Source organism: Oncorhynchus mykiss, chromosome 3 (assembly GCF_057628025.1).
Source record: "Oncorhynchus mykiss isolate SJ-2025 chromosome 3, ASM5762802v1, whole genome shotgun sequence".
NCBI lineage: Eukaryota > Metazoa > Chordata > Actinopteri > Salmoniformes > Salmonidae > Oncorhynchus > Oncorhynchus mykiss.
This window is the reverse complement of record NC_143024.1, coordinates 42,167,888-42,193,233: the sequence shown is the minus strand read 5'-3', so window position 1 is coordinate 42,193,233 and position 25,346 is coordinate 42,167,888. Positions and strand designations below refer to the sequence as shown.

Genomic DNA, 25,346 nt, shown 5'->3' with positions numbered 1-25,346 from the left:
ACACACACAGGTGCACGTACACACACACACACACACACACACACACACAGCAGTGTAAAGTACTTAAGTACTTTACTTTACTATTTATATTTTTGACAACTTTTACTTTTACTTCACTACATTTTCCCTACATTTTCCCTGACACCCAATAGTACACAGTACTATTTACAATGGTCCACTTATTGCGACAACAACCCTGGTCATCTCTATTGCCTCTGATCTGGCGGACTCAATAAACACACATGCTTCATTTGTAAATGATTGGCTGAGTGTTGGAGTGTGCTCCTGGCTATCTGTACATGTCAAAAAACAAGAACTTGGTGCCGTCTGGTTCAATTAATATAAGGAATTTGAAATGATTTATACTTTTACTTTTGTTACTTAAAGTATATTTTAGCAGTATATTTGAGCAATTACATTTCCTTTTTAAAATGATATATATATTATTCTACTTTTGACACTCAATCCTTAAGAGCACCTGTGCATCAATCTAAGTATCAATCTAAGTAAAAAAAAATTAAAAACATAAAAAACATTAAGCTAGAGATGCATGGGCTGCGTCTGAATCCACCACACCCGCCTATGTCGGCCTTCCACATCTGCGGTGGAATGTAGCCGAGCTACAGCAATGTATGTCAGACCACGAGACATCACAGAAACATTTGTAGCGTCTGAGCGGTTTGGTCTACAAACACTATATGGAAAGGGGAGACTCTAACGAACACGATGGTGTTCTCCGTTTTGCTCTAGGACCCCCACAAGTGTCACGGGACTCGTCTGAAGGTAATCCATACAAATGAATGGAAGTTTGGAGGTTTGGAGATTTTTGTGCCAACAAAAATAAGGGGTTAAATATTTGTCAAAAAAAACGAATATATTTATTTTTTGCCATTTATGAATGTGTTATTCAAGGTGTTTCTATGGGCTATAGTAGTAAAGGTCAAATTCAATATTTTATGAAATAATACAAACAGAATAGAATCAGAATAAGAATAGAATTAGAATAATTTTTGATACCTAAAGGGGTCCTTAAATTCGAAACGATCAATGGTATGACCATCTTAAAAACAAGTGCATATGTTAGCTTAGACTTGAATTTAATATACTTTTTCTAATATTTTTAGACTTTTGCTCAAGTAGTATTTTACTGGGTGACTTTCACTTTTACTTGAGTCCTTTTCTATTAAAGGTATCTTTACTTTTATTCAAGTATGACCATTTGGGCACCCTTTATTTTTACACACACACACACACAGTTTTTTTTTTTACACACACACACACACAGTTTTTTTTTTTATTGGACTCACAACTCCAAGACGTCACTCGACATGGTTGGAGTCTACGTTGTCACTGACAGCTGTCTGCACTCCACTGCGCCAGTTAGTGAAACGCAACCACTGACAACGCCACTAGAATGTATGTAGTAGGAGGCTGAAGTAAGTGTTCAAAAAGACTCAAGTAAAACGTATACTCATTCAAAGTGAGACGAGACTCAGCGGTGCATATTATGTTTGAAATCAAACCAACAACAAAAAAAATGCTTTATATGATCTGTATTCCTTTCAACAAGAAAACACTTTAATTTGACAGGTATTTCAATTCATAACATAACAAGCGGGTATTTTAAAAAAGTAGCCATGAAAGTTGACAAAATTGTAACGTCTGTAAATATGCCACGCTGAACAATATCACAGCAGGAATCATTGCAAAATCATTCTAAAACCGTACAGTGTAAGTCTCAGGCTTTGTGTGAAAATGAATGGTCATTGAAAATGACCTAAGCACAAAGATGCAATGCAGTAGAGGATGCTCTGACAATGCGGAAAAGACGTCAGATGACATTCAATAACATATAGGTAAGAATAACAGTGTTTGTTTCTTCCTTCAACATGTGATTTTCAGTTCATATCATTTCATCATTCATATTTTTTAAATGGACATAAGCCCATTTACAAGATCCCCCCCCCCCTCTCTTTCTCTCTCTCTCCCTTGTATCTCACAAACTGTATATTCTCTCTCTCGATCATTCTTCCATCCACCCTGTGTCTTCAAGCAATCACGTTCCAGCCCATAATACTCCGCTCCATCAGCGCTGTTGCCGTGGTCCAGCCGAAGGCTTCTCTCTCTGTGTCCTCCGGGGTGGACCCTCTAGTGTGCTGGGAAATACATGTGTTACAACATTAAACCTGACGATGTATCACTAACTACTTTATATTACATAGTTCCATGTATTTGAAATATTATTTCCATAGCTAGCAAACCTGATTCAACTTGTAAACTAATCATCAAGCACTTGAATGGGCAAATCAGGTGAGCTAGTTCAGAGCTACAACAAATTGTAAAGGGGGAGGGTTTGAAAACCACTGGTCTACGTGACTCTTCAGGAATACACCGTGTGCAGAAATTCCCGTCTATGATTCTACTAGATAGAGCAATAGAGTAGCTACCGGTTACACTGGCAGTAGTCGTTGGACTTCAGGGGCACTCTGATGTTCTTCATCTTCCGGTCTCTTCTCTGAGGGAGAAAAACATGTATTGTCTTTCTCGTTCATTTGCTGTTAAGCACTCACTCCACCTGAACGTAACTAAATCAATAATGAATTGGGTTATAGACATAGCCGTGGGAAGTATGGGTGCTGAGTGTGCTGCAGTACCCACTGTAAAAATCTGAATTTAAAAAATATATGAATAATAATATACTGTCTTTTCTCACAACTTCAGTGCACTAGGCCTTTACTAGTCCTGTATTAGCAGACCGATACAGCTTTCTATTGCGCTGACAATATATATATTGTTTAAGTATATATTGATCTACATATGCTTATAGATCACTTTGGTTTCTAAGTTTGGCAGTGACATTTTCATTGATCCCTCCCCTCTAGGCTGTCTCCTCACCTTCATTATTTTGTTCCTGCGGTGCAGGAGAACAATGGTCACCAGGAGTAAGACCCCCACCAGGCATCCTGCTCCCACTGCCACCCACACCCACAGGCTTAAGCCCAGCATGGGCACCCACTCAACGGGCTGCTGGCTGCCTTTGGTACCTGAGAGACACACAACCAGGGAGCACCTCAGTGAAGACCTCGGAAGTGGCAACTAACCCTCGAAATCGTCGTATTGACGTCAATGCACGGTTGACTCGAAATTTGGCATTTGTGGAAATAGAATTTACCATAGTTGCTTTTGTGAATAATTTATTTTATTGAATCACTTTAGATTAATGAGAAACAATACCGTTTTATTTTTTGTAACAACCCCTCCTCCCGTCCTGAATTGACCAATGTTAAGGAGAGATTGAATAAAGTAGGAGCTTCCAATACCTTTACCATGAGGAAAATGAAACAATGAATCAGTAGTCAGTGTTCATAAAGTAGAGATACTCACAGTGATGGCAAGTAGTCACTGTGTGTACATCAGAGTTAGGTCCACTGTGCCCCTGCCCATCATATTGGCCGTCATTCGGCAACAAACCTGGGAGAGAAAAGACAAAAGCATTGTTATATTCATTACTGCCATGGTTGTATTGGGGATGCTACCACCTATTACCTACTTCTCACGTTGATGGTCTGAGTCTCTTTGTGTGTCTTCTCATCCTGAGTAATCTGACATGTCCATTCTCCTGTGTCTGACAGGGCCACAGAGCTGAAAGAGACATTCCTAGAGCCAGGTCGTCCAGGGGCCCCTTCCACCTTTCCACCTGGACTAACCCACTCCACACTGGGCAAGGGATCCACTCCTGTCACCTGGCACTCGAGGATAGCATTGTTGCCTTCGTTGAGTTCATTGGAGGGGTGGACCTTGACTGGTTCAGACAGGGGAGGGGGGAGAGGGAGAGGGAGGAAGGGAGAGGGAAAATAAAGAGGAAGGGGTAGAGTATGAAAAGAAAGCGAGGTGGAAAAGATAGGGAGGGAAGAGACAGAGGGAGAAATGTCTAAGGGGAACACAGAAGCTTTAAATCTTTTAAATACTTTGAGTATTTGCTTTAGCCTGCCTTGAGTGCTAAGTGGGTGAGGATTGCACTTTTGAGACGTTTCTATTGGTTCCATTGCAACATGGAAGCTCAATCAAGCACAGTTACAGCATTTGAAATGATTTCAAGTAGTATTCGAACCCAGATTTGCTTGGGTGGTGTCATTCAAATGTACTAGCAATAACAATATCACTTCACTATCACTGCTATAAAAACTGCTAGTTTGCAGGACTGGTGTCCACATTCACTTGCTGGACACCCCCATAACCCTATGATGAGTGACACCTGTGACAATGTCGAGTCTGTGATCCATATCTTTCCCGTCCACCTTACAGATGTAAAGTCCGGCGTCACCATCATTTAGAGCAGAGATTTCCAGCCGGTCCCGTCTCACTTTCGCCCTTTCAACCATGGGAGCATTTCCTGACATGAGGAAAAGACAAGGACTATAATGAACACGTACAAAACAGCATTTTTTTTACTGCATAAGACCTATGCAGTATTTTAGGAAACACTTATTTTTAGTGCTACTTTTTAAAATTTAACTAGACAGGTCAGTTAAGAACAAATTCTTATTTTCAATGACAGCCTAAGAACCTGCCTGTTCATGGGAAGAACAACAGATTTGTACCTTGTCAGCTCGGGGTTTTGAACTTGCAACCTTTCGGTTAGTAGTCCAACGTTCTAACCACTAGGCTACCCTGCCACCCCTTTTTTCATGAAATAACCAATTTATTTATTTGTAATGAGCTCTTTTCTATCCACCTTTCCGCTCTTTGCCATTCTTCCCAAAATAATCCACGATGAGCACAGATTTACTTCCACCCACAGCTTTATGACTCCACTCCATATCCTTGTTAGACGTCTTGACTCCACAATCAATATTAACAGGCAGACCAATTCTCTTGTAGATCACCTCACCCACCACATGGAGAATACACAGGGCTGAGTGGAGAGAGAGAGAGAGAGAGGGAGAGAGAGGGAGAATAAGAGAGAGAGAGAGAGAGAGAGAGAGAGAGAGAGGGAGAGAGGGAGAATAAGAGAGGGAGAGAGAGAGAGAGAGGGAGAGAGGGAGAATAAGAGAGGGAGAGAGAGAGAGAGAGAGAGAGAGAGAGAGAGAGAGAGAGAGAGTACTGCAATCACTTTATTATTATTAAAGTACTTCTGCTACTAGAATTATAATATATTATTAACTTTCCATTTCAATAAAGCATACTGAATTGTAATGTAATTGATAGAGAGAGATGTATCTGTTTATTTATTTTCCCTTTCATACTTGAACTATTTGCACATTGTTACAACATTGTACATAATAATATTAATAATATTATAATAATATAACATTTGAAATGTATATATTATTTTACAATTTTTTTTTTACAATTTTTGTGAGTGTAATGTTTACTGTTCATTTCTGATTGTTTTATTTCCCTTTTGTTTATTGTCTATTCCACTTGCTTTGGCAATGTTTCCCATGCCAATAAAGCCCTTTGAGTTTAATAGAAAGAGAGAGAAGAGACGTGTGTGTGTGTGTGTGTGTGTGTGTGTGTGTGTGTGTGTGTGTGTGTGTGTGTGTGTGTGTGTGTGTGTGTGTGTGTGTGTGTGTGTGTGTGTGTGTGTGTGTGTGTGTGTGTGTGTGTGTGTGCGCGTGTGTGTGTGTGTGTGAGGGGTAAAAGTAAGAGTAAAATGAATACAACAACATTTTAAATTTTCAATCATGTAGTGTAGATCTTTACCCACCGAACACAAACCAGGAGAGAGTCTTCATATTGGACCTTTTATCTGAAATCTGGAATGCAAATTTAAATTACATTCATGCAGTCAAAATGCATAGAACATTTTAAAGAGAGATTGACCGTTTTGAAACATATAAAATGTCAAATATATTCTATAAAAATTATCTTTGTTTGGCTTAAGTATATTTCTAAGTAGAGTTTAATCTAGGCTTTATGTTCTTACATGTGCTTCTGTTTGAGCGAACTTGTGGTTTCTAACCACATGGCTACTTCCTCTCTCTCTCTCTCTAACATTTATATATGTATAAAAAACTAAAACATCTGTGAAAAAAAGTCAAAAGAGTCAAATGTTTATTTGCATGACTAGAGATGTGATGATAGTTTTCTGAGCAGGGCTAGATTATTTTCTATCTTTTCATTATCTTCAGAACTTACTCCAAACATTTGACACATTTCAAAGGAACAGGTAGATCTATATATATATATAATAACATGAATACGCATATAGGCCTCTCTAACCGATAACAACAAAAACATATGTAATGAACTGTGATTGAGTATGTAAATATGTATAATCATCATCATCATTATTATCGAAACACTCAAATATGAAAATCATTAGTCTATATCAGAGCAAAATACAAATAACTTTTTGCCCTACCTCATAGATCAGGGATAGAAGTCCCAGTAAATAAATTAACTGAAAATCGACAACAAAGGTGGTAAATATTCTAATTTACAGTATAATATTAGTTACATATCTTCAAGAATGATATCCCTCTGAAGATGGTTTATTGAATAACAACAAGTGATCTATCACTCCACAATTGTTTTAGTAAATAGTAATTATATATAATTAACTCATTTTTCCCTATTTGTTTAATTCAGATTGATCGTAATAACTTAATTTATTAGAGCTGTATTAGTAGTTGGGGCAATGCTTTCCCACTTAACAATATTCACCTTTTGCTTGAGCAACTTAATTAAATGGAGACCCATTTATTTATAATGATACCGTATCGAAATCGGCATTTCATACTTTATCAGGTGTTTGATATCGATGTAATTCTTAACACTATATTTGATCACTTTAAAATATTCAATTATTCCACAAAGCCTATATCTGAATGCCATGCTATTCACAGAGGTGAATTATAGGCTACTTTAAAATGTACTAATCATCTTTATTATGAACCACCTGTAATCGAATGAAACATTTGACAAAATTACATTAGCCTAATAATTCTTATATTCGTATCATTGTGTATCATCTCACTCGGATTAACTCACAAACAGTGATAGGCGACAGGCCATTATTGTTAGATATTGTGTAGGCTATTGAGTAGGCTGTTAATCTATGGTTGATTTATTGGCAAAGAAGTAGCCTAACAAATAAGAATATGGCTAAAAACATAGATGCCTGCTCGATAAGAGCCTATCCTATAATATCTCATCGATGTACTATTGATCAAGAGCTATTCATTTGCTGTAACTATTATTATTTTTATTTTTCTTTGTGTGTTATGGAACATTATAATAACCTACTGATGATTGTGGTGATTCAACAGTTTTAAGGCCAGGCTGAAATGACATTTTTGCATCTACCTATCAGTTTTGAGATTTGTTGGTGTTTTGGTCAGATAATATTTGTATTTTCAAAACTTGATGATAATTGAGATTTTCTTTAGTTAATCATACTACCATCATAAACATTTTAATGCATTTTAAACACTTTAAAATCGACATACATCAATATTTTCAAACGCTCGCTACATTAAATGACAGGTAATTTAAATGTCCATTTCATAGAGAATGTCACAAACTGGACTGACTATGTTTAGTAACTTACTTTGAAGAGATGGTGATTCGGTCTAAATAGGCGTTTGGTAGTCTAAGTCAGACTCTTCCCACACCCCAACTAAGAAGCATCTGCGTTAATCACATTTTAGTCCGGTCCGGGAGTGTCTATACAAAATGACTCCAAAATATTTAGGCTGGTTTCGTCCAGAAAAATGGATCTGCGCAATATGCAAATATGAAATACTGCCTAATTTGCATAATTGTAAAACATATTTCTGGAGAAACGTAATATCATTTTAAAAATTATATTTGTGTCTAAATTCAACCGGTAAAAGTTGATTATCCTTCCCCTCTCCCTTCAACATTTCCCACGAAATAAAAATAATAAAGCTCCTCTCCTCTCTGGGTAAGAAAAACATATAGCCCAAGCAACGGAACTAGCTCCGACAAGCATATGGGAACATTAATATTACCTGATCTGATTTGTAATTCACCTGAAATTGATTCTCAAAACGTCTTAGGTTACAAAAACCTGGAAAAAAAACACTTTGTCCTTTCGCGAAAATACACTAATGAGTATGCTTTGAGGATAGTGACGGAGTAGAGCGGAAGAGATCGAGAAAAGCGTCTGCACTTTGGAAAGATTGTGGGTTTACGCATGCTACTTGCCTGCGCCTTCTTTGCAAACTCCTTATTTGATTCTGTATTCACCTTCCACCAGTGACCCAACTTCAACTTCATGGGCTCCTTACTAAAAGTCCAATCTGCAAAATGTGCTGTATATGGGAAACATTGCATTTGCGCAGAATGACTGCATATAACTAACCAGTATCGTGACATACTTTTTGTGATTATCCTTTATGACGTGAATTTAACAGTAATACCACTTAAACGTCTCATGTAAATATAGTATGTGCTTTTGCATTATCAATAGTAGCCTACTTTTATTAATGTCTACCTTATAAAACCACACTATTAAACCAAATAAAAGTAGGATATAATATTTTTTCTGGCCTATCAAAATAAATTGAATGGCAAAACTGATATTCAATGAGATGGCCTTGGGTCTTCCAGGCATGTGGCCATGAAGATATACACACCTGAAAGACTACTAAATTAGTTCTTAGAAGAGCATAGTAGCAGCAAACATAAAATGGGTCAAAATGTAGTATGGTGGTCCCACTCCCACCCTGTGATGAAGACAAGACCTATGGTTGCACTCTCACTACGTGTCACTGGCATGTAACAGCCCTCTGGAAGATGTTGAGTGTGGCCTGATGCCAGTGCGGAGCACCATGACTAACCTGGTATCCCCGGCTCCTCAGCGAGAGCCTAGTAGTCACATCCACTAGTCACATCCATCTCAACACAATCACACAACAAGCAGGGGCGGCACAAAGACATCTTTATTTGTCAGAGCAGGAGTAACAAAGGAATTCATTTGAGCAAAATAAAGAAAAACAGACAGATATCACCCTCACCACACTTGAAAGAACAACCCGTTTACTTTTTTATTTTACTTTATTTAGTTGTTTTTTTTAAATACAAATTTTATTTTTTTGTATTTTATTAACTTTTTCCTCTCTATTACTGTGGATGCCAAACTTATGAAAATGCCATGTTGGAACACAGAAGGGGGAGAGAAGGGAGGCAGTGCTTGGCTTAAGAAGCAATAACAATACAACGGATGCTAGTCAACAAGTGGCATGTTGTTCAGGGAAGAGGGGGGCGGGAACATTGTTGCCATAGACACTGTATAATGATTACCAGTATCTATCACGAGTTGATTGGTGTCAGTTGCAAGATGAGTACAGACTTAGAAGGGGTGAATACACCAGCAGCCTTCCACCAACACTACTGTGTTTGTAAAAAGTGGAGGGGGAAAAAAAACAGGGGGAAAAACTTCTCCTTTAAAACACCCCATCCATTCCACCTGCCTGTGTTTGCGTACATAGCTGTGGGAAAAGTGTATTTATTTAAACCCTACATTTGTCAGTTCAGAAGCGTGTGTCAGAGCATTCTTAGTAGCTCAGTGTGTGACAGTGTGTATATGTGCATGTTGGCGACCCTCTTCCCCTCCCTAAGTGAAACTCTGCCCCCCTCCGTTCACTCGGTGACTCTCCGGTAGAAGTAGAGGTAACCCAGGTCCTTGGGCGGCTTCTCTGAGGCACACACTTTCTGATCGTTAAAGATAACCCACCTGAGAGAGACAGAGAAGGAGAGAGACAGAGAGAGAGACAGAGAGAGCGAGAGAGACAGACAGACAGAGAGAGCGAGAGAGACAGACAGACAGAGAGAGCGAGAGAGACAGACAGACAGAGAGAGCGAGAGAGACAGACAGACAGAGAGAGCGAGAGAGACAGACAGACAGAGAGAGCGAGAGAGACAGACAGACAGACAGAGCGAGAGAGACAGACAGACAGACACAGACAGAGAGCAAGAGAGAGAAGAGAAAAAAAGACAGACATGAGAACACAAGAAAAAAGCACTTTAAAGCTTTGTCTAGATTGTTATAACCACAGAATCTCATCAGCAACACCGTGCACCACAGAAGTGGGCATTAAGTAGAATGACATTCATTTATAAAAAGGAGTGGTTTCTTCCATATGAAATGGAGAGAGAATGGCGCTTACTGTTGGTCCTTCTTGATGTGGCAGACGTAGTGGCCACACATAGTGCTCGTGCCCATGTGACTGATGAAGGCAAACAGTTCATACTCTGGAAGAGAGGGAGAGGAGGATAGAGGAGAAAATGGAAGATGTACATAGTAGAGACATCAGTGACAGTGAATCTATACTGCAATTTGACATAAACTTGAATACAGGGGGTTTTTCAAATTGAAAGACATGGACAGACAACAATTTGGAGTCTGTGCGCATTGTCAAAATACATGTAATATGCTTTCCACAAAGAGTAAATCATTAACTAATAAATGTTGAGGTGGAAAAAATTAAGTATATTCTTTGTTTTCCGGGAGTGCGTACATAGATGCTTTGAAGAGAATATTAAAATATGTTCAAACGTCCAACTCAAACTGGACCCACTCCCTTCCTCTCGCTGTTGACTTACTGCCGGGTCCGTCTCGGACTTTAGGCCCAGGAGGGGGCTCCCTGGACCCCTCGCTCTCGGCGGCCGAGCGGCCCCCCTCCGAAACCTCCATGGACTCTAGATCATCCAGGTGGGAGAAGATCCAGTCCACGGCGCGCTCTAGGACGTTACTCTGGAAGAGGAGAGGGATAGGAGAGACCACTTGGTTTAAGGTTGGCGACCTGACCAGCAGCACAAATGCAGAATGTATGTGTGAACGTCAACTGTGTGCTAGAATAGAGTATATTGTGCCAAAGGTCTAATCATACCTGTAAATTCCAAGAGGTGAATACAGCTACTGAGCATGTGCGAAATCTCTCTGCAGTTTTTGTATTTTTTAAACCAACATCAAGGAGTTCGGTCACTACAGCAGTGCTAGACATGAAGGGGAGTTTATTAAATTCATAGTAATGGTAAGGGAAACACCGTCTCACCGTGGCCCTCAGTGCTCGCGTGGCCTGGTCTCGGCTGAAGCCCATGGAGACGATGGTTGCTAGGTGCTCCTCAGAAATGCTCTCTGTGGGCGTGGTCCCGGGAGCGGAGCTGGTTCCCGGCAATACCAAGGGAGCGGAGAAATCTGCAGCCAATCACAGAGGGGGAGGAAACGTGAATATAATGTACATAATGAAATCAATTACATGCTGTCGTGAAATTACCATTGTAAAACATGAGTAACAACATTGCTGGAAATTATGAACTGGTTCTACTTCACGTTCAAACACATGGCAGTCCATACCATTTAACTTACGCTTTATAACACCTACTCATTCCAAGGGTTTTTTCTTTATTTTTGCTATTTTCTACATTGTAGAATAGTAAAGGACATCAAACTATGAAATAACACATATGGAATCATGTAGTAACCAAAAAAAAAAAAAAAGTTCAACAAATCAAAAATATATTTTATATTTGAGATTCTTCAAATAGCAAGCGAATAGCCCTACTTGGTAAAAGATCAAGTCCATATTATGGCAAAAACAGCTCAAATAAGCGAAGAGAAATGACAGTCCATCATTACTTTCAGACATGAAGGTCAGTCAATAAGGAACATTTCAAGAACCTTGAAAGTTTCGTCAAGTACAGTCGCAAAAACCATCAAGGGCTATGATGAATCTGGCTCTCATGAGGACCGCCACAGGAATGGAAGACCCAGAGTTAACTCTGCTGCAGAGGGTAAGTTTACCAAATTACCAGCCTCAGAAATTGCAGTCCAAATAAATGCATCACAGAGTTCAAGTAAGAGACACATCTTAACATCAACTGATCAGAGGAGACTGTGTGAATCTGGCCTTCATGGTCAAATTGATGCAAAGAACCCACTACTAAAGGACATCAATAAGAAGAAGAGACTTCCTTGGACCAAGAAACACAAGCAATGAACTCTAGACCGGTGGAGATTTGTCTTTTGGTCTGGAGTCCAAATTTGAGATTTTTGGTTCAAACCGCCGTGTCTTTGTGAGACGGCCCTGAATTTGTCTGAACCATCTCAGTGTTTCTACTTCCAATAGGGCGCTTCCCCTTTAATTCCCAATTAAATAGCCAGCATCAGCTGTGCAAAAGTGGGGTTGTGATGGTGGTGCGAATGTGTTCAACCCTCAGTTCCGAAGCTTCTTTACTCTGTTTGTTTTGTTGTACTTAAAAAGTGTGCTTTGTAGCCTTGTCTCAACTTTAACCCGGATCCACTAATTTCTTCCTTTGGACTACACATCTCAGTTGGTCTCAGCTGTTTCGTCGTGGCCTTTCTCAGCTGGAGATCTGTTGGCGGATTGGATTGTCTGACTGACCGATTGACTACAACTATTTTGCATACGGTATTTAATTTGTTTTAGTGTGATGTATACCGTGATGATTTATGTGGTCAGTTGTAGTTGAAGATTTATTGAGATTTGATACCCTTTATGGTTGTGTGGTAAAATAGTTATTGATTGTATAATTGAGACTGGGTTTACTCTACACTTTTATGAATGGGCAAACCATGCGTGACTAAGGTCACTTGAGTTCCCTGAACTCCTTTACCGGGCTGGACTCTTGTAGGCCCGAGGTACTGGACTTTTGAGGAACCCGAGCTCGTTGTTTGTTTTATTATGTGTGTGATCATTTATGTTGGTAATACAACCCACGCAAAAGAATACAGCTGTTTTCAAGCTATTTCTAATGTTTTAAGGGTTTATGAAAAGTGTATGTCCATCCTGACTTTTACATGAGTCCTTTGTATTGGTGTAGACTTGACGGACCAGATGGGACTCATTCCCTCCCAAACCAAAAGGAGAAATCAATATTTTCCCTGATAGGCACAACCTACCTGGCACCCCTATAAACAATAACCTCAAGTCAAAACCGTTACACGCGGTTTGGGTGAACTGATGATCTCCGCATGTGTGGTTCCCACCGTAAAGCATGGAGGTGTTATGGTGCTTTGCTGGTGACACTGTCAGTGATTTATTTAGAATTCAAGGCACACTTAACCAGCATGGCTACCACACATCCTGCAGCGATACGTTATCCCACCTGGTTTGCGCTTAGTAGGACTATAATTTGTTTTTCAACAGGACAACGACCCAACACACCACCAGGCTGTGTAAGGGCTATTTGACCAAGAAGTAGAGCGATGGAGTGCTGCACCAGATGATCTGGCATCGACAATCACCTGACCTCAACCAAATTGAGATAGTTTCGGATGAGTCGGACCGCAGATTGAAGGAAAATTAGCCAACAAGTACTCAGCATATGTGGGAACTCCTTCAAGACTGTTGGAAAAGCATTCCAGGTGAAGCTGGTTGAGAGAATGCCAAGAGCGTGCAAAGCTGTCAAGGCAAAGGGTGGCTACATGAAGAATCTCAAATAAAATATATTTTGATTTGTTTAACACGTTTTTGATTACGACATGATTCCATATGTGTTATTTCTAATCGACCTGGCCGGGGTATCCTGGAAGGATATTGATCTCATCCCGTCAGTAGAGGATGCCTGGATATTTAAAAAAAATGCCTTCCTAACCATCTTAAATAAACATGCCCCATTCAAGAAATTTAGAACCAGGAACAGATATAGCCCCTGGTTCTCCCCAGACCTGACTGCCCTTAACCAACACAAAAACGTCCTATGGCGTTCTGCATTAGCATCGAACAGCCCCCGTGATATGCAGCTGTTCAGGGAAGCTAGAAACCATTATACACAGGCAGTTAGAAAAGCCAAGGCTAGCTTTTTCAAGCAGAAATTTGCTTCCTGCAACACTAACTCAAAAAAGTTCTGGGACACTGTAAAGTCCATGAAGAATAAGAACACCTCCTCCCAGCTGCCCACTGCACTGAAGATAGGAAACACTGTCACCACTGATAAATCCACCATAATTGAGAATTTCAATAAGCATTTTTTTACAGCTGGCCATGCTTTCCACCTGGCTACTCCTACCCCGGTCAACAGCACTGCACCCCCCACAACAACTCGCCCAAGCCTTCCCCATTTCTCCTTCTCCCAAATCTGCTCAGCTGATGTTCTGAATGACCTGCAAAATCTGGACCCCTACAAATCAGCCGGGCTAGACAATCTGGACCCTTTCTTTCTAAAATTATCTGCCAAAATTATTGCCACCCCTATTACTAGCCTGTTCAACCTCTCTTTCGTGTCGTCTGAGATTCCCAAAGATTGGAAAGCAGCTGCGGTCATCCCCCTCTTCAAAGGGGGTGACACTCTTGACCCAAACTGCTACAGACCTATATCTATCCTACCATGCCTTTCTAAGGTCTTCGAAAGCCAAGTCAACAAACAGATTACCGACCATTTCGAATCTCACCATACCTTCTCTGCTATGCAATCTGGTTTCAGAGCTGGTCATGGGTGCACCTCAGCCACGCTCAAGGTCCTAAATTATATCTTAACCGCCATCGATAAGAAACATTACTGTGCAGCCGTATTCATTGATCTGGCCAAGGCTTTCGACTCTGTCAATCACCACATCCTCATCGGCAGACTCGACAGCCTTGGTTTCTCAAATGATTGCCTCGCCTGGTTCACCAACTACTTCTCTGATAGAGTTCAGTGTGTCAAATCGGAGGGTCTGCTGTCCGGACCTCTGGCAGTCTCTATGGGGGTGCCACAGGGTTCAATTCTTGGACCGACTCTCTTCTCTGTATACATCAATGAGGTCGCTCTTGCTGCTGGTGAGTCTCTGATCCACCTCTACGCAGACGACAGCATTCTGTATACTTCTGGCCCTTCTTTGGACACTGTTAACAACCCTCCAGGCAAGCTTCAATGCCATACAACTCTCCTTCCGTGGCCTCCAATTGCTTCTAAATACAAGTAAAACTAAATGCATGCTCTTCAACCGATCGCTACCTGTACCTACCCGCCTGTCCAACATTACTACTCTGGATGGCTCTGACTTAGAATACGTGGACAACTACAAATACTTAGGTGTCTGGTTAGACTGTAAACTCTCCTTCCAGACCCATATCAAACATCTCCAATCCAAAGTTAAATCTAGAATTGGCTTCCTATTTCGCAACAAAGCATCCTTCACTCATGCTGCCAAACATACCCTTGTAAAACTGACCATCCTACCAATCCTCGACTTTGGCGATGTCATTTACAAAATAGCCTCCAATACCCTACTCAACAAATTGGATGCAGTCTATCACAGTGCAATCCGTTTTGTCACCAAAGCCCCATATACTACCCACCATTGCGACCTGTACGCTCTCGTTGGCTGGCCCTCGCTTCATACTCGTCGCCAAACCCACTGGCTCCATGTCATCTACAAGACCCTGCTAGGTAAAGTCCCCCCTAATCTCAGCTCGCTGGTCACCATTGCATCTCCCACCTGTAGCACACGCTCCAGCAGGTATATCTCTCTAGTCACCCCCAAAACCAATTCTTTCTTTGGCCGCCTCTCCTTCCAGTTCTCTGCTGCCAATGACTGGAACGAACTACAAAAATCTCTGAAACTGGAAACACTCACTAGCTTTAAGCACCAACTGTCAGAGCAGCTCACAGATTACTGCACCTGTACATAGCCCACCTATAATTTAGCCCAAACAACTACCTCTTTCCCTACTGTATTTTATTTATTTATTTATTTATTTATTTATTTTGCTCCTTTGCACCCCATTATTTTTATTTCTACTTTGCACATTCTCCCATTGCAAATCTACCATTCCAGTGTTTTACTTGCTATATTGTATTTACTTTGCCACCATGGCCTTTTTGCCTTTACCTCCCTTATCTCACCTCATATATAGACTTGTTTATACTGTATTATTGACTGTATGTTTGTTTTACTCCATGTGTAACTCTGTGTCGTTGTATGTGTCGAACTGCTTTGCTTTATCTTAGCCAGGTCGCAATTGTAAATGAGAACTTGTTCTCAACTTGCCTACCTGGTTAAATAAAGGTGAAATAAAAATAAATAAAAATGTCATAGTTTTGATGTCTTCACTATTATTTTACAATGTTTTTTGACCGGTAGTGTACATTTCTCAACAAACACCACCCAATTATAGCCCTCCATGACAGACACACGTGTTTTACGGTATATTTGGCAAAACTGATCCTCCGGAACCTACCTGGGTCGTCCATGTGGCCCATGACCCAGTTCATGGCTGCGTCGATTCCAGTATTCCCAGTATAGTACACAGCCTTCCTGCAGGCCTCCAGTGGGAATCCCATCTCACACAACTGGGACACGGTAGAGTCATCCAGGACTGGGGCTGAGAGAGCGAGAGGAGGGGAGAGGGTCTAATTATATGGGTGCACTCCACAGACAGCAGCAACAATACGGATGTCATGAATGGTCCTAACAACTGCTGAGAAACTGGACATTTGGAGACAGCCAACAAAATAAAAGCACTTTGGCAAACCACATTAAACTCATTCAGGACAATAAGAGCAAAACCAAGTCTCTTTCCCACCATAGGATTGAAATGATAACTCACATCACCTCACTGAAAATACAAAACCAAATTTCTAAAAGGTGTAAACACAAAAACATGGAGAAAACATAAGAGGGAAAGAAGAAAAGGAAAATATGACGACGGAACGAAGGGATGAAGGAAGGAAAGATCAGAAAGGACAGAGACTGACACAGTAGTGGGGAGTAGAGCGAGTCGTCCTCATCGTTGCCGTGGGAACCCAGGATACCTTTGACCTCCACGTCAGGGGTCATGAGAGGGGGTGGGGCCACCTCTGGCAGAAGCTCCTCTCCCGGCTGCTGGCCGGTCCCACGGAGCGCAGTCAGGTCCAGCGTGTCGGGAACGTCGATGCTTACGTCTGCAGGGACAAACAAACATCTATTTAGTTGACAGGAACTGTGCCACATTCATCCCACATTTCAGTTCTCACATTAATGGAAAAGTAATTTAAAAATGTGTGGTTCCTTGGACTTGTCAAGCAACTACAATGGAATTTCCCACTTGAATTGAACTGATGTTGTCTGTGATAACCCACAGGTGTAGATGTTGCATGTGTATGTACAGTGCCTTGCGAAAGTATTCGGCCCCCTTGAACTTTGCGACCTTTTGCCACATTTCAGGCTTCAAACATAAAGATATAAAACTGTATTTTTTTGTGAAGAATCAACAACAAGTGGGACACAATCATGAAGTGGAACGACATTTATTGGATATTTCAAACTTTTTTAACAAATCAAAAACTGAAAAATTGGGCGTGCAAAATTATTCAGCCCCTTTACTTTCAGTGCAGCAAACTCTCTCCAGAAGTTCAGTGAGGATCTCTGAATGATCCAATGTTGACCTAAATGACTAATGATGATAAATACAATCCACCTGTGTGTAATCAAGTCTCCGTATAAATGCACCTGCACTGTGATAGTCTCAGAGGTCCGTTAAAAGCGCAGAGAGCATCATGAAGAACAAGGAACACACCAGGCAGGTCCGAGATACTGTTGTGAAGAAGTTTAAAGCCGGATTTGGATACAAAAAGATTTCCCAAGCTTTAAACCTCCCAAGGAGCACTGTGCAAGCGATAATATTGAAATGGAAGGAGTATCAGACCACTGCAAATCTACCAAGACCTGGCCGTCCCTCTAAACTTTCAGCTCATACAAGGAGAAGACTGATCAGAGATGCAGCCAAGAGGCCCATGATCACTCTGGATGAACTGCAGAGATCTACAGCTGAGGTGGGAGACTCTGTCCATAGGACAACAATCAGTCGTATATTGCACAAATCTGGCCTTTATGGAAGAGTGGCAAGAAGAAAGCCATTTCTTAAAGATATCCATAAAAAGTGTTGTTTAAAGTTTGCCACAAGCTACCTGGGAGACACACCAAACATGTGGAAGAAGGTGCTCTGGTCAGATGAAACCAAAATTGAACTTTTTGGCAACAATGCAAAACGTTATCTTTGGCGTAAAAGCAACACAGCTCATCACCCTGAACACATCATCCCCACTGTCAAACATGGTGGTGGCAGCATCATGGTTTGGGCCTGCTTTTCTTCAGCAGGGACAGGGAAGATGGTTAAAATTGATGGGAAGATGGATGGAGCCAAATACAGGACCATTCTGGAAGAAAACCTGATGGAGTCTGCAAAAGACCTGAGACTGGGACGGAGATTTGTCTTCCAACAAGACAACGATCCAAAACATAAAGCAAAATCTACAATGGAACGGTTCAAAAATAAACATATCCAGGTGTTAGAATGGCCAAGTCCAAGTCCAGACCTGAATCCAATCGAGAATCTGTGGAAAGAACTGAAAACTGCTGTTCACAAATGCTCTCCATCCAACCTCACTGAGCTCGAGCTGTTTTGCAAGGAGGAATGGGAAAAAATTTCAGTCAGTACCCCAAGCGACTTACAGCTGTAATCGCAGCAAAAGGTGGCGCTACAAAGTATTAACTTAAGGGGGCTGAATAATTTTGCACGCCCAATTTTTCAGTTTTTGATTTGTTAAAAAAAGTTTGAAATATCCAATAAATGTTGTTCCACTTCATGATTGTGTCCCACTTGTTGATTCTTCACAAAAAAATACAGTTTTATATCTTTATGTTTGAAGCCTGAAATGTGGCAAAAGGTCGCAAAGTTCAAGGGGGCCGAATACTTTCGCAAGGCACTGTAAATTAAAATGGTATTCAATACAGAAGATCATGTCGACCTTGTTTACACTGTGTGCAGAGCAGACTACTCACCTAGTTTCTTGGGGACCCAGTCCTGTCCAAAAGTGAACTTCTTAACCTGGATAACCATGTGGTCAGGGAAAGAGGCAAAGCGGGTGGTCCTGAAAGAGGGATGAAGCAGGAGCGAGACTAATTACAAACTACATTTTCCCTTGGAAAATGCATTGATGGGATGATTTAATTCAGAGTTTTCCAACTCCAGTCCCCCAGTACAGCACACGTTTTTGTTGGACCCCCAGACAAGCTCACCTGATTCAACTCATTGAGGGCTTGATGACAAGTTGAATCAGGCGTGCCTGTCCGGGGCTATTACAAAAATGTGTGCCGTTGTGGGTACTCGTGGACTGGAGTTGGGAAAGACATTTAATTGACAGGGAAACTGATTGATAGATTGACAGACTGAGTGAATTGTGTGCGTTGTCATACTTGGTGGCGGTGGTCTTGGCCTGCGCAGCGGAGCTCCAGAAGTCTGTGAGCGTCTCTGGTTCGCTGAGAGCCGCCATGCACGCTGTGAACGGGATACAGGCACGCACCGGCGCGGGGGGAGGGGCTCCCGACGAGTCTGCCTCCTCACGCCGACGCTCAGCCTCCTGCAGCTCCTCTGATGGAGAGAGGGAGGGATAATTGATGTATTCAATTTAAATACATTTTATTTTGTGAAGAATATATTTGACTTATAAAAACTTGTTGGTTGACTTATTTAACAAGGCTTCAATAAAAACCAAGGGAATTGACACAATAACAAACTACATTTCCCATGAGCCCCTCACCCGTGTTGGTGGCCTGGTCCATGGGCACAGGTAGCTGGAGGATGTAGTCCACCCTCTGCGTGTACTTTGCTTTCTGTGACTGCTGACAGACGATCCTCTCCTCTACCAGGAAACGGAAGGCTTCAGATGGGTTCACCCCCGAACGACAGTTTCTCTGAGGTAGTTAATAAAACAAAACTAAGAAAAGGGGGGACAACAGGAGGGGGGGGGGACTGATGACAGAAGATGGAAAGACTTTACCTCCACCATATTAATGAAGTGTAATAAGAACTCCTGGGCGTCTTGTTGCCGATTGGTGGAGAACTCCGGGTGGCCCCGCCCAACAAGTGCTTTGAACATACGCGCTGCTATGCCAACCTGGTCACCCTGGAAATCATAAAATTGTTATTTAAACAATGTAAACACAACTGGAAAAACCTTGTCATGTTTGGAGACAGGTGTTTGAGGCGCCAGTGCTACGGTTGCTAGCATTCTGACTTAAGAAAAACTTCTGAACAATCTTCTTGCGCTTTCCATTCACTTACTCTGGGTTCAGAGCTGGGTTCAGAACCCTCTCCTGGGTCAGGGGCTGGTTTGGAATACTCGCCCGACAACAGACCATAGCCCAGCTTTGCTCTGAAATAAGGAAGAGATGTTGAACACCAAAACAACATTGGAATAAAGTCAATTTAAGATGTATAAATAGAGGATAATAAAAACAGGAATTACTGATCTATCCGGACAAATCCTATTTCTTAAACTAAACAGCCTTATAAATCAGGGGAAAGTGTTGAAGGAGATTTGGTCAGCAGATAGAGTCAGCTTGCATTTTCCCCCCAAATACTTAAAAATAAGTGCTAACGATTACCATCCCCGTATCTTATCTAATGCTAGTCTTGGCCATAGAAATGGATAGTTTTTTTTCTCAGATAAGTGAACAGTTAGTGACATCTGGTGGAGAAAGGCTGGCCTTCAGACAATGACCTACTGTCCATCCAAACATAACACATGCATCTCACAGTGCCAATGTGCGTGCCATTAACATTTGTATGCCAGTGTGACTAGCTTTGAATACACGTGCGTGTTATAACCTTGACACTGTGATACTTCCAGACACAGGTGTGTGTAGTCTCAAGGTTGTTGGGAAAGGGCAGGTTTAATAAGCCGTTTGACGCAAAAATGGATAACAACGTTAAGCTTGTGTGAGTGTGTGCATGCTACACTGAAAAATAAAAACGCATTTGGTGGAAACTCACACTTGGGTTTTGAAGTCCTGGGTGGGGTCGCTTGGAGCTTCATTGAAGATCTTGTCAATGTTGGAGACGTACCTGAGGGGTACACACACACGACAGGGGTACACACACACGACAGAGGTTTCGTGCGTATTTTCCAGCACTCTTTTTACAATCCATCTCAATTGCTCTTTATCTCAGGGACAATGGGCCCTGGTCAAAAGTAGCACACTAGAAATGGAATAGGGTTGCATCTGGGACGCAGACTAAGAGGTAGAAGTGATAGACGGTTACTGACTTGCTCTGGAAGTCAGGCACGGTGAAGAGGACTTGCATGACCGAGTTGAGGTAGCAGCTGTTGCCCAGGTTCTTCATGCCAGTGAGGCCGGGGCCCGACAGAGGCCGCAGGGTGGCCCCTGACTCCTGGATCACCTCCCACTCCCCCACACGCTGGTTCACCGCTATCTCCAGCTCTGTCATCGTATGCTCCGTCTGCATGGGAGGGAGGGAAAGACAGGTGTTGAGGAGAGAGAGGAGAAACGGGGAAGGAATGGGAGTGGGGAAGACACTGACAGATGAACCAGATGGAGAGGACTGATCACACAGAGTCCCATCTCTAATTGTGTTGTTATAACACAAATATGAGCTGTTGAAAATGGGGCCAAGGCAGCTTTGAACACCATTTTGTCTCTAAAAGCACCGGTAAGGCAAGTACGGAAAAGTATAGTCCATATTCATGAAAGAAAATATCTGTCACTAAAGACGACGAGTCAGGAGAGGACCTGCCCATAGAGACCCTGTATCTTTATTGATTTTGGCAGTAGTACCTTTTCCATGGTCATCATGTCGATGCCAAAGTGGGACAGGTGTTCGGGGAGCTTTGGATCCAGTACCATATCATCCTCGTCATAGGAGTACACATCTGGAAAGGCCACAGAAGCAAGTCATACATCAAAAGCTCAAAGAATACAGCCTCTAACCAAGCTACAACTGTCTTCAAGTCCTTTTCCTTGCCAGTGTTCTGTTAATCTTTCCCTTTCAATAATTTAAGGGTGTCAATATGGATTCTGTGACTGCTGGAATATTGGGACTAGTAAGAAGCACTTGGTAAATAAAACGGAATTGTGTTGTTTCAAGTGTCCAAGTATTCGTATTGTGTTGCCATCACCTGCGCCGTCGGGGGTGATGGTACCCAGTTTGACGGCTAGAGGGTGTCCCGTCTGCTGGAAGTGCAGGAGGGCATGGTTGTTCCCCCCGGAGCCATCGAAATACCTGCGACCGCAGAACACCCTCCCGTCTGACAGGTTCATCCACAGGTTCTCCTGCAGGTCACACACCTCACACCGCCAACCACTGGAAGACAGAGATGGAGCAAAGGGAGAAAGTTAGAGAGGCAGAGAGCAAAAGGAAGAATCATCGAATGATGGAGAGGAAGACAGAGAGGGAATGAGAGATTGATTGACAGAGAATGAACATTCTCTAAAACATTTATTTAGGCTACATATTGACATACATTATTTAATATATTAATTACACCATCAGACCTTGTATATGATCCAAGTCGAGGATGAAATGAATGGACATTTATGATGCAAAAGGAGCAAAATTGTTGAGTTCCTTTAACGCTGGAATGCTCGTGATATTCTAGCCAATGCCAGCTCAGAACAACAATCGAGCCTAACAAGCCTCTCACCTGGGAGGGATCTTGGTGCCGTTGTTGAGCTGCTTGAGTTCGACAGCGTGCCGGGACACCGCACGCACCTCGCCGTCCCACTGCTGCACCTGCAGGGCGTGAGACACCGAGTCTGCAGACATCAGCCCTGCCATGGCTAGAGATACCTAAAGGAATATAGAGAAGGTTATAAGCGGTTACAACAAGAATGCATGGTCAATCTATATGAAGTGTAATACCTAGAGCAGGGGTCGACAACAGGCTGCCCACGGGACAAAACCATCCCGCTAGTGGTCCCCCCCACTACTAAATTCAGATAAAATTAGTTTACTTTAGGAAATCTGTTCCTAAATCCTCCCCACAAAAAGGTGATAGTGTCTCAATTATTTTCAATCTCTTTTTTGGGCTTAGCTGTGGTCAATTTGCAGTGTCAAAATGATAATTAATTTCCATCTCCCTGACCATTTAAAAAAAGTTTCAGATGCATACACTAACTATGAATGGATTCAAAACTACATGCCCATGGCAATGATAGGGCCTCTTTCTAAACACAGACAAACACACAACACTTAAGACATAATTAGCAAAGTTGAGGCAGCACTTGAAGTGTTCACCCACAAAGTGTCTCACCCGCTCTCTCACAACATCTGGCATGGTGGCGAGGTCATCGGATGTAACTTCCTGTCTATCAGGGAAGAGGACGACCTTTACTTCCTCCTCATACTGCTCCTGCTCAACATTGAACCCTCCCTCGATCCCTGAGACAGAGAGGAGGAGGAGTGTAAATAGACATATTATATCGGTATCATTGGTATATCATGGCAAAGTAATTTCTGAAAGTTTTGGCTACAACCGGATAGAAGGGAAAATGTTGGTGTCAGCGTCCCTGAAGGCTAGCCTGTGTACCAGTATGTTTAGCTATCATATGCTAAACACATGCTCGTCATGACATGGAATACAGGGAGTGGAATGTTAGTAGAAACAGACTGGTACACAGGCTACCTGAAGGCTTTCGGGGTTCTTTGCACCCGCCATAGGCCCGTCTGAAAATGTGTTACTGTTAACTCTGCTGTTACCTATGGCTAATCGGGTGGGCTTCTTCTTGGGTGGGTCACCGGATCCAGAGTTCTCATCATCTTCCTTCTGGGGAAAATGACAATTCAGATTTTGTGAATTGTGGAATGTCTCCATCCGCAAGAAAGGTGGTTCATTCATAGTGTATATCTTCTTATAGAGACGTTGAGCAAACCAAACAGAAGTAACTGCCATTTAAACCAGCTGAACTGTCCTGATGGCACATTGTCATTAGATGCTGCCACTTCCCGGTCATACTGTGTAAAGGTGTATTACTTTTGTGCTGTCTAGAGAGCAATAATTTTGAAAACTGAAATGTGACACTCAATGTGTTTGTTGTTTGGCCACTATTCAGCCTCAAGTGCCTCTATTGCTGGCTAGACTCTGCCAGACTTCAGTAAAAGGTTTGAAGGAACCGTGTGTAACTCACCGGAGCTTTGCGGGTCCGGGAGATGTGCAGGTAAGCCCGCTGTCCACTCCTGGTGTGGTGTCGATCCACATACTGGCTGCCGAACCCAAGGAAACTGTTCATGCACACATACAGGCCTCCTTCACTCTCCTAAAAAAAAAATATTTTTTTAATTATAAAAAAATAATGCGAGAACAACATTAAGGTTAGTCATTACATTGGCTGCTTGGTAACTCGTTTACCCAACAACCTATTTGGATGTAACCGTACAGTAGTTGAAGTTTTCCACGCGACCAACTCATAGCATTGAAGATCATCATGACAACTGACAGTGTGATTATCTAGCATGCTAACTAGCAAGTGAACTTTAGTTAGCTAAACAGTTGGAATGACACGTCAAGTGGCAGCTATAGTTAGCCAACTGGCTAACTAGCGTTAAACTTGAAAGGTAACGTTGGCTAACTACGTATCGTTACTGTGAGTTCATTGACAACTGGTCATGATGATACTCGGAAATGATTAGACAACCACTGGTTACAGTAGCTAGCTAATGTTAGCTGAATGCTAAAGATGTTAGCTTGCTGGTTAACGTTTCTCAATGTAGCTACAGTAGCTAACGAGTTAACGCGTTAGCTAGCTATTGTTATGACTAGCTAACTACCAACCTAGCCAGCTGTAGCTGTATAACTGGTAATACACAAATAAAAATATAAAAAACATCCCCAAAGAAAAAGCATATATAAAAGAGGTGTAATTCGAAGCCAATAATGTTAGATGAGAAGATGGTTACTCACCGGAGAAGAAAATGACAAGGCGCATTCGTCTTTGTGGACACGGTCCCCGGGCCTCGGAACCCGGATTGTAGACAAAACCGACATCAAAACCTCGCTTACCTCCGCCATCTCAACCTAACTAATTCTGTCTTCCAGTCGGACACTTGTTCCTCTGAGTTTGGACCCCAGCTTTTGATTCTCCAGCTTTGACTACTGTCTGTTTGTACTGCTCTTCCCCTCTCTCTCTCTCTCTGTTTGTCCGTCTTTCTCCCAATGAATGGCTTGACGCCTCCCTGTTTGTGTGGACGCCAGGCCGAACGCGCATAGCACGCTCCGGGTAGCGTGATAATCGTAATATATAAAGTACAAACTACCGCACAATTATGCGATGTTGTGTTTGAAAGAGAAACATTAATTAAGTATGAATTGAGATCGCCAATGAATCAAATTTATATTAAAACGTTATTTAACTTCTAACAAAGACATGCAATAAAACGCACAGGCAAAATAGACACCATCTGCTTATATCACGCATAGCCTTTTCAGTAATTACGGTCATGTTTAAGGACTGGCGATGTCTGGGTTTTTTAAAGCAACAAATGAACTACTACCACCGCCTGGGTGGAAAGAGAACTTCACACAAACCCCAAATATGGCAATGAAATTGTCTATTAATTGTAATTAATAGACTATGGAAAAAAGATACAGGA

At 41.9% G+C, this 25,346-nt stretch overlaps 2 protein-coding genes across 8 annotated transcripts; both read right to left on the bottom strand.

Annotated features, from left to right (window-relative positions):
* Positions 1 to 1,538: 1,538 nt before the first annotated feature.
* On the bottom strand, positions 1,539 to 8,259 carry cd4-2.2 (CD4-2 molecule, tandem duplicate 2). 4 transcript variants are annotated; one of them, XM_021581518.3, is made up of 9 exons: positions 8,001 to 8,259; positions 5,711 to 5,759; positions 4,736 to 4,915; positions 4,256 to 4,393; positions 3,551 to 3,802; positions 3,385 to 3,471; positions 2,896 to 3,044; positions 2,448 to 2,515; positions 1,539 to 2,156 (listed from the first exon to the last, which is right to left on the bottom strand). In XM_021581518.3, the coding sequence occupies exons 2-9, from the start codon at positions 5,736 to 5,738 to the stop codon at positions 2,087 to 2,089; spliced, it is 972 nt and encodes a 323-aa protein (XP_021437193.2). In that variant the 5' UTR covers positions 5,739 to 5,759; positions 8,001 to 8,259; the 3' UTR covers positions 1,539 to 2,086.
* Positions 8,260 to 8,894: 635 nt separating this feature from the next.
* LOC110518030 (ubiquitin carboxyl-terminal hydrolase 5) lies at positions 8,895 to 25,216 on the bottom strand. 4 transcript variants are annotated; one of them, XM_036973810.2, is made up of 20 exons: positions 24,658 to 25,216; positions 23,885 to 24,013; positions 23,457 to 23,523; positions 23,011 to 23,138; positions 22,402 to 22,547; positions 21,877 to 22,061; positions 21,536 to 21,630; positions 21,007 to 21,200; positions 20,733 to 20,804; positions 20,022 to 20,112; positions 19,738 to 19,863; positions 19,498 to 19,651; positions 19,154 to 19,328; positions 18,740 to 18,828; positions 16,675 to 16,860; positions 16,158 to 16,301; positions 11,028 to 11,170; positions 10,576 to 10,726; positions 10,140 to 10,224; positions 8,895 to 9,706 (listed from the first exon to the last, which is right to left on the bottom strand). In XM_036973810.2, the coding sequence occupies exons 1-20, from the start codon at positions 24,763 to 24,765 to the stop codon at positions 9,613 to 9,615; spliced, it is 2,562 nt and encodes an 853-aa protein (XP_036829705.1). In that variant the 5' UTR covers positions 24,766 to 25,216; the 3' UTR covers positions 8,895 to 9,612. The 4 variants fall into 4 exon arrangements, with proteins under 4 accessions (XP_036829705.1, XP_036829707.1, XP_036829706.1 ...); XM_036973812.2 differs by having other exon boundaries at positions 16,732 to 16,860; XM_036973811.2 differs by having other exon boundaries at positions 23,457 to 23,520.
* Positions 25,217 to 25,346: the final 130 nt, after the last annotated feature.

What these genes read in the sequence shown, in the direction of transcription:
- cd4-2.2 (XM_021581518.3), bottom strand. Translation starts at nt 5,738, where the DNA reads ATGAAGACTCTCTCCTGGTTTGTGTTCG. An exon ending in GAATGGCAAAGAGCGGAAAG is followed by an intron (nt 4,394 to 4,735) that starts GTGGATAGAAAA and finishes TCCTCATGTCAG; the next exon opens with GAAATGCTCCCATGGTTGAA. An exon ending in TCAGACCATCAACGTGAGAA is followed by an intron (nt 3,472 to 3,550) that starts GTAGGTAATAGG and finishes TTTCTCTCCCAG; the next exon opens with GTTTGTTGCCGAATGACGGC.
- LOC110518030 (XM_036973810.2), bottom strand. Translation starts at nt 24,765, where the DNA reads ATGGCGGAGGTAAGCGAGGTTTTGATGTCGGTTTTGTCTACAATCCGG. An exon ending in GGGCCACATGGACGACCCAG is followed by an intron (nt 11,171 to 16,157) that starts GTAGGTTCCGGA and finishes GATTGGCTGCAG; the next exon opens with ATTTCTCCGCTCCCTTGGTA. An exon ending in CACATCAAGAAGGACCAACA is followed by an intron (nt 9,707 to 10,139) that starts GTAAGCGCCATT and finishes TGTCTCTCTCAG; the next exon opens with GTGGGTTATCTTTAACGATC.